This window comes from Stigmatopora argus, chromosome 18 (genome assembly GCF_051989625.1).
Source record: "Stigmatopora argus isolate UIUO_Sarg chromosome 18, RoL_Sarg_1.0, whole genome shotgun sequence".
In the NCBI taxonomy this organism is placed as follows: Eukaryota; Metazoa; Chordata; class Actinopteri; order Syngnathiformes; family Syngnathidae; genus Stigmatopora; species Stigmatopora argus.
This window is the reverse complement of record NC_135404.1, coordinates 2108533-2117816: the sequence shown is the minus strand read 5'-3', so window position 1 is coordinate 2117816 and position 9284 is coordinate 2108533. Positions and strand designations below refer to the sequence as shown.

At 41.4% G+C, this 9284-nt stretch overlaps 1 protein-coding gene across 2 annotated transcripts in view; it reads left to right on the top strand.

The window, feature by feature from the left end:
* Positions 1-8878, top strand: part of chrm3b (cholinergic receptor, muscarinic 3b) — a 44920-nt gene extending 36042 nt beyond the window's left edge. For both annotated transcript variants that reach the window (XM_077626025.1, XM_077626024.1), the window contains 2 exons: positions 1-480; positions 7256-8878. The exon at positions 1-480 is cut by the window's left edge and continues 170 nt beyond it. In XM_077626025.1, coding sequence (XP_077482151.1) covers positions 1-480; positions 7256-7731 — 956 coding nt within the window. In that variant the 3' untranslated portion in view covers positions 7732-8878. The remainder of the gene's footprint in view (positions 481-7255) is intronic.
* The last annotated feature ends 406 nt before the right edge of the window (positions 8879-9284 follow it).

The following is a 9284-nucleotide window of genomic DNA, read 5'->3' as shown; positions in this document are numbered from 1 at the left end:
TTCAGTTTCTGTCTGAGCCCATTATTACATTCGGCACTGCCATAGCTGCATTTTACTTGCCAGTTACTGTAATGACAACGTTGTTTTGGAAGATCTATCAGGAGACAGAGAAACGAGCTAAAGATATACAGGGCCTTAAAGGCTCTGGGGCAGCAAACAGCCAGAGTCAGACCAAGAGCCAAAAGGGTAAATCAGAAACATTGACACAACAAATGAACTCTGCAAATGACAGGAATGATGAGCAAAATCAGCTGGATTCAGAAAACAATGCCGACAACTTGAGGATAACATGGGGAAACAAAAGCAAACGGGAATGTAGTGCATTTCTCTCCCAGTTTTCTTCCCATCTATGCCATGGTTTAAAAAAATCTGCTAAACCCACCACAGCAGCACAGAGTTGCAGGGGCAGTCTAAACACCAATGATGCTTCAGAAGAAGAAGAGGACATAAATGATGCAGACCAAACAACGTTTGCAACAGGTCAGCTATTGTACACCTAACTTGTGTTTAACTTTCTTTGAAGTTGGATTTACACTGCTTTTCAGGTGAAAACTACAAATTGGATCTACATTATATATGGTTTGTGTGTGCGTGTGTGAAATCAAACAACAACAATTAACCAAATTATTCATTCATTCATTTTCTGAACCGCTTTATCGTCATTAGGGCCGCGGGGGGAGCTGGAGCCTATCCCAGCTGAATCCGGGCCAGAGGCAGGGGACACCCTAAATTGGTGGCCAGCCAATTGCAGGGAACAAGGAGTTGGACAACCATGCACACTCACACCAATACCTAGGGGCAATTTAGAGTGCCCAATAAGCCTACCATGCATGTTTTTTGGGGGGATGTGGGAGGAAACCAGAGTACCCGGAGGATACCCACGTAGGACAACATGCAAACTCCACACAGGTGGACCAACCTGGATTTGAACCCAGGACCCCAAAGCTGTGAGGCCGACACGCTAACCACTCATCTGCCGGGCCGCTAACCAAATCATACTTGCAAACCCATACACGACACTTGCCACTGTAAAGTATAGAAAGCAGATGACAAAGGTAAAGTCAAAGGATAGATATCACTACAATCTCTATCATTCATTAAACTTTCATGTTAAAAAAACATTTTAATGTGTTTGCACTATTTGTTTCAAGAATTGAAATAAAATTATTCCATATTGCTATAAATTAAAATTTTCTATTTGATGCTTAGCCTTAATAAATCATTTATTCCTCTTTAGTGCAGTGATAGAGCCTATGCCTGCTAATTATTGGGAATTAGATGTGGGTAGACCCTGAAATGGTTACCAGCCAAGTTATAGGACATAGGTACATAAATTTATACCTCGGAACATATTGTTCAATCTATCTCATGCATGTTTTACAAATTGTGCAAGGAAACCACTGCATTGTTGACCATGTTGAAGTATCCTTGGACAAGATGCTGATGCCCACAATTCTACTGGTGATGGGTCATCAATAAGGGAACAGTGCCTTGAAGGAGGAAAGGTGCTATACAAAAGAAACCCCATTAAGCATTTAATCTACAAAGACCATGTCTCTAGTCCAGTATAGCGCTAGTCTGCTCTCGCCTTGAAGACTCCACATCATCCATCCGCGGCATATTCTCATCTCATCTCATTTTCTGAACCGCTTTATCCTCATCAGGGTCGCGGTGGGTGCTGGAGCCTATCCCAGCTGACTGAGGCAGGGGACACCCTGAATCGGTGGCCAGCTGATTGCAGGGCACAAGGAGACGGACAACCATGCACACTCACACCCATACCTAGGGGCAATTTAGAGTGTCCAATGAGCTTACCATGCATGTTTTTGGAATGTGGGAGGAAACCGGAGTACCCGGAGGAAACACACACAGGCTCCGGGGAGCACATGCAAACTCCACACAGGTAAACGTGACCTGAATTTGAACCCAGGACCCCAGAGCTGTGAGGCCGACACGCTAACCACTCGCGGCACCGGGCTGCCCTTGGCATATTATATATTTCTAAAAAGGAACCACTTGTGAGTGTGGGCAGTCCATAGCTCCTAAGCAGAGCATGGCAGCTCCTTAATGAAAGCCAATGAATGAAATACAGTTGGACCTCTACTTACAAAAAATATTGGTTACGGAAATTGTTTTGTAACTTTGTTTATTTAATGCGTATAATCTCTAATTCATTCCATGGGCCTAAAAAAACTACCAACTAAACCCTTTATAAATGATCAAAGTGTCCCAATTTTTTTATGAAAGATGTAAGAAGCACACAAAATAAGATGAAATGATGAGACAATTATTTGTATGTATTAAAATGAACAACAAGCATGCATTTTTTTTCTTTTTCATGCATGTGCATACGTGTAAGGAGGAGGCTAACATTAGGCAACAAAACATACGAACACATGGATATTAAAACAAATTTAAAAAAACTTCAAATGCTGAATTCAAAACAGCTTTTTCAGAAATAATCGATTCCATTACAGCATGTCCTGCAATTTCTTCCTCCTTCAATCCAACGAAGTAATAGTCTCTCCATCTTGTTATTCAGTGATGACCACTTTTTTGAAATCACAGAGAGGCCATACAGAGGAGCTAATACTTTTAATGCCCTTTCTGCTTCAATATTAGTGATGATACATGGGTTATACCCGTATTGCCTTGCAATATCAGTCATGGATGGATAAGAGGGCCGACATCTTCATTTCATTCGCACCAGTAATTTTAAATATAACTTTTCAAAAAACATTGTGTAGTTCACAAATAACAACAACAAACAGACAAATAAATAATCAATCAATAAGAAATAAATAAGTAGTCCAAGTGAGGTCAGCAGAGCGAGAGCTCACCCCTCACTGATTCTATGGACGCAACAACAAACAAACATGGATAATATATATATATATATATGTATATATATATGTGTATATATATATGTATATATATGTATATATATGTATATATATGTATATATATATATATATGTATATATATATATATATATATATATATATATATATATATATATATATATATAAAATAAGTAAATAATCACTACATAGTAATAGATAAATAAGTGGTCAACATAATAAATAAGCAGTATAAGTAGTAGTAATTAGACCTGATTCGGTTCTAGGTGCAGAACTCGAGTTGAATATGGTGACAACTCTTGGGAAGAAACTGACCTAAAGTCTGTTTGTCTTCGCTGCTATGGCTCTGTCGCGCCTTCCAGGGGGCAGCAGGTTGAAGTTGTGGAAGCCGGGATGCATATTCTCTTCTATAATGACCTCGGCCCTTCTAAGGCCCCGGGATTCGTAAATGCTAAACAGAGTAGGTAGGGGGCAGTTGATGATCTTTTGGGCTGTGTTGATCACCCTCTGCAGGTTGGTGTTCAGTTGCTCCTTCCTGAGTACTCTCAGGAAATATAGCCTCTGCTGCGCTTTCTTGACGAGGGCTGTGGTGTTTGCCTCCCAAGTGAGATCAGCACAAATGTGTAGTCCCAGGAATTTGAAAGTCTCTACTTGCTCCACACATTCGCCGTTAATATACAGGGGCAAGCGGGCAACCTTGTTTCGTCGGAAGTCCAGGATGAGTTCTCTGGTTTTGGAGATGTTTAGCGCCAGTCGTGTGTGTCTAGAGCAGGGGTCTCGAACTCAATTTACCTGGGGGCCGCTAGAGGCCGAGTCTGGGTGAGACTGGGCCGCATCAGGATTTCCACAAGAAAAGCACTGATAAAACATTCCAACGTTATCAAATATCTTTATTTTTTAACAAAAAATAATGAATTAAATAAATTAACTTAAAGATGAATAAAAAATAAATCAATCAGTAATACAATACCAAATAATACTAATGAGCATACAGTAGATATACACTGGCTGGCTAAGTAGAGAAAAAGAATTATTTTTATTCCGTTTCAAATGTCTGTATTAACAGCTCTTTAACCTTTAACTTTCTGAACTTGAATGGAACATTGAACATGAAATATTCTGAACACGGCTTCTCTTGCCTACTCCTTGCTGCTAGAGACCTGGCAGCGCTTCTTCTCACATAGTCACATTTGGCTTGAGGGAGGAAGCAGTGGAGACCCTCAGTAGAGCTTGAAGATGCTCATCAGTAAGTCTGGACCTGTACTTGGACTTATTGAAGTTCAAGGTGGAGAAGAGCTTCTCACACAAGTATGTGCTCCCAAAAAGGCACATGGTCCGCTTGAACCTTCGGGATAGTTCAGGGAAGCTGGGGGTCAACTCTCTCAAAAATTGCCCAAGCTTGTCTGCTTCTCCACTCACCTCCCTGAACTTGGCTTTGAGTGCAGAGTTGCACTGCAGGTCAATGAGCTCCATTTGAAGCTCAGGAGGGGCATCTTGCACATCAAAGGAGAAGGGGTCCACAAAAATTTGAAATGTGGCTTTGTGTGTCTTGAAGTCTGCAAATCTGTGATCAAATTCCTCCTGTAGCTTCGAAATGGCCTCAACATACTTCTCACCACTGAATGGTGTGCCTGCATCCACGAGAGCCTTGCATGCTGGGAAATGGCAAAGGTTTGTCTGAGAGAGCTGGGCTTTCCATAACACAAGTTTAGTGCAGAATGCTCTCACGTTGTCATAGGCAGCACTGACAAGTTGCCCCTGGCCTTGTAGCTTCTTGTTCAGTACATTAAGCTCATGTGTGATATCAACAAGAAAAGCCAAGTCCATGAGCCATTTGGGATCACTTAGCACAGGATCAATCAACTCACAAACGGCGTAGCTAGCTTTGACTGCTGCATTACTGTCTTTGGTAGCCTTCTTGAAGAGATCCTGTTGCCTCAGAAGACGTGTTTTAAGACTGGCAACCTGGTTGGCTCTCTCATCTCCCTGGTATTTTTCGTACTCCTCAGCATGTCTCGTAGTACAATTACGTTTCAAATTGTATTCCTTGTGCACCGCAACTTTTTCAGTGTAAATGAGACACGTCGGGGTGCCCCTGTGTTCAACAAAGAAATATTGCACTCCCCACTTTTCTTGAAACTGTCTGTGCTCATCACCGACCTTTCTCTTCACGGCAGGCTTTGAAAGAGACATCTCTGGGGCTCTGTAATATGTTTTTCCACTTGGAATGAGTCTCGGGTTGATCTTTCACATTCAGTCGCGCGGGTTTGTGGCGCATGTGCACTTTCGCTCTCTGTTTCAATCGCGGAGATGGCTACAGTCACTGACACAGGCTGGATCACGGATCATAGCGCCTCATTCAGTTCTATGCTGAGAGCAGCGGAGGAGTGTGCGCGCCGAGCGGAGTGATCGGCCTCACGGCTTCTCCTCCGCCCAGCTGATTGGAGGAATGAATGAGTGAGTGAGCGAGGCACTGGACAGCCCGGCCGATGTCCCGCCCTCCAGAGCCGTATACCTCACCGTGATTGGTTCATTCAGCTCCGAACCAAAGTTCCCTCTAATTTTTTGTTGGTCTGAGCAGAAAGACAACCTCCCTGAGTGCACTGAGTACCAGTGTGAGCGACATCATCAGTACTCGGATGATTCGCCTAAAGACGTTTCGCCGACGGACGTTTGACAGACGGGCAGGTCGCCGAATGGACGTTCCACCGAACGTTCATTCGGCCGAACGGAGGTTTCGCCGAAACGGGATTCGAACGCTCGCCCCGCCAGATCGTGTGTGTACAAGTTTTTCAACCTCGGCCCGCGGGCCATATACGGCCCGTTAGGATTTTTAATCCGGCCCGCCGCCGGTGTTGTCCAAATTATAGTAAAAATCAATGTTCGTCTACCATCAATGGCAGTCCGGGAATAAGCACTCTTGGGCAGGCAGATGTAGCAGAACCGAGCCGTAAAATGACAGCAATCGGGTCAAATCCATCCTAAAACAGCATTTAATGATTAAATACAAATACTGGATGATATCGCGATGGAGGCAAAAAAACGTCTATAGACGTCCATTCGCCAAACGGCTCAAAATGCTCTCAAATTCGGTCAAATCCAGCTGAAAACAGCGTTTAATGATTAAATACAAATACTAGTATTTGTATTTAATCATTAAACTAACAAATACTAGTACGACCTGTCCGTCTGTCAAACGTCCGTCGGCGAAACGTCTTTAGGCGAATCATCCGGTCACGACATCATCATTGCTCGCTATCGGCACACCAGTATCACACCTGCCACAAGCAGGTGCATGTCAATGTTCCCTCTAATTTTTCATGTAAAACATGCTGTAAAACAAGAAAAACATGAGTGGACAGAGCTACTGCCACTGGCTGCCACTTAAACGGCGCCATCATGGGGAAAGGGGTAAAAAAATAAAAATAAAAAAATAAAAAATAAAAAAAATCGATCTTTCATATTAAGACGGGGGCCGCAAATTATCGTCCCGAGGGCCGCAGTTGGCCCGCGGGCCGCAAGTTTAAGACCCCTGGTCTAGAGCGAGTAGAGATGACTCAGCACACAGCCTTGGGATGAGCCGGTGGTGACCGTTCGGGTGGATGAGAACCTCAAAAGTGATGATTTAATAGTAAATAATACTATTAATAAAAACACACTGAAAAATCTCTCATGTCATCTCATTTTCTGAAACGCTTTATCCTTATTAGTGGCAGTGCGAGTGGTTAGCGCATCGGCCTCACATCTCTGTGGTCCTGGGTTCAAGTACAGGTCTGTCCACCTGTGGGGAGTTTGCATGTTCTCCCCGGTACTGCGTAGGTTTCCTCTGGTTACTCCAGTTTCCTCCCACATTCCAAAAACATGCATGGTGGTCGGATTGGACACTCTAAATTGCCCCTGGGTATGGGTGTAAGTGTGCATACTTGTCCGTCTCCTTGTGCCCTGCGATCGGCTGGCCACCAATTCAGGGTCTCCCCTGCCTCTGGCCCGTAGACAGCTGGGATAGACTCCAGCATTCCCCACGACCTTAATGAGGATAAAGCGGATGAGATAAGATGAGACATTTACTTGAGTCACTTTTTGTGGGAAATTATACATCTCAGAGTAGTTTTTTCCACTCTACATTCGATCAACTTTATTTTAGATTTACAACGATAAAATGCGATGTTGCTTAAATCTGATCTGTATTATTTGCACATACACAAATATGTATGGATCATCATTGATTAATGGAGTGAGTTTCTTTCACCTTCACATTGCCATCACAGAAGTTGTACCAATATAAAAAATACATTAAAAAAATATGGTTTGTTTTACACGAACTTAAACCAGGCAGTGTGTGTCCAGGTGATGGAATACTCTGATATAAATGCTCTCTTATTTCTTCTGTACAGATGAAACGAAGACTAAAAGGCCAACGGAAAAAAAAGATGAGTTTAACCACTCACTACCCAGTGACCTACCCCCTGAAAATAACTCCCTGAAAGATATGACCACAATGAAAACGATTGCCACAAAAGCCAAGATGGCGAGTAACAAGCGCAAGAGTGACAAAAAAACAAATGACAAGAAAGCAGCACGGACACTGAGTGCCATTCTTTTGGCCTTCATAACAACTTGGTTACCATACAATATAATGGTCTTGGTTAACACCTTCTGTGAAGACTGTATCCCAGAAACTCTTTGGGCCCTTGGTTATTGGTTGTGTTATGTAAACAGCACAGTAAATCCCATATGCTATGCCCTGTGTAACAAGACTTTTCGAAACACGTTCAAGAGTATCTTGATGTGCCAGTGGAACCAAAACAAAAGTAAGCCTCAATTTAATAAAAGGAATGCTGAAGCTTCCCGAAAGAAGGATACACCGTAGACCAGAATAAAATTATAAATTAAGAAAATTTAAATAGCTTGTAAACATAATAAACTGGGATCAGTATGCACGCCATGTTTATCCTACAAAACAAAAAACACTACTTTTATCCTCTGAAATTTCTATACCCTAATCAATTGTTTAACCTCCCTTGATTTTACTCAAAACCAAGAAATCCCTGTATTACAGAGAAAATAATTCACATAGTAGTGATTAGAAAAATGTCAGAAGTATATAAGTGGGAGCACCGTTTTGCATTTTGTTGTTTACATAGAGAAACAATCCTGCATGTCAAATCAGAAGTCAAATTGGAGCTAAATAAACCAAACTGTGGTCAATGTAATTAATACAAAGAACATTTTGTCTGATTTTTTTGCCCTTGTTAGGTTTATCTTGTGTAAAAGCAAAAAAAAGCAAAATGATCTACCTAAAAGTAGATGGAAGGTGAATGTAATTGATTTTATAGAGAAGACTCTTACACAGTCAATCACATCTGCTATAGGACACAAAGGGCCTTCATGCCTTCCACCAGAGCCTTCTATCTCAGTCTTCTCTCCGAGTCTTCTGCTGACCATTGCTTATCACCATCCTTTACTGAAGAACCAAGGGGCCACAAGCAAATGGCAGAGGCGGGAGCAAGGAGGCAAATTAGTGTAGGATGAAGGAAGGCGTCAAACCCCAAGTCACTAACTAGACAGTCATTCTAATCTAATCACTATGTGAATATTTGGTGTAAGAATAGCATAAATGTTAAATGTTTAAAATATTTTTTTTAAAGTTGTAGCTATGTCACTTGGATCACGGATTGTTTTCTTCTTCAACTGTGGTTCATTTATTTGTCTGTGCTTTGAAGTATTTCTTGCCAGTTTTAAAATATTTTTCCAGATCTCTTTAGTGTTTCCTTTCACGGTACTCATTATGTTCACAAAGGAATTTGATTTTGCAGTTCGAATTTATTTTATTACTTTATTTCTTTGAGAAGTAAATGTTTGTCTGTCGGTCTGTATGTTATTTCATATTATTATGCATTTGCTTGCAAAAAAGAATACGCTTTGCTTAAATATTAAACTTGCTTTGGATTGGATTGGATAACTTTATTCATCCCATATTCGGGAAATTTCGTTGTCAAGGTAGCAAGAGGGTGAGGATGCAGAAATAGGAAAGGCATTTTAGACATAAATAGATAGGTAATAAGTAAGCTAATAAATAAATACATAAATAAATATATAAATAAATAAGCGTGTTGCTGAAATATACGTGTACATACACACATATATATAAATATATCAGTGGTGGTCCGTGCATTTTCTCGTAGCGCCTTCAACGTATCAATCCAACCCTCAAAAACTATTTTATGGCTATAAAACCTCTACTGCAGCTACAGCTGCGACACAAAAAATAATCAATAAATCAATGCACAAAAATGGGGTAAAATCCACTTCCTAGCAGCATTTCATGATTAAATACAAATACTGGAGCTTTTCAGACATTAAAACCAGGCCGAGGGGGGTGATTTTCCCGGAAAAAGACAGCGATGAACGTCAATGGCGTAC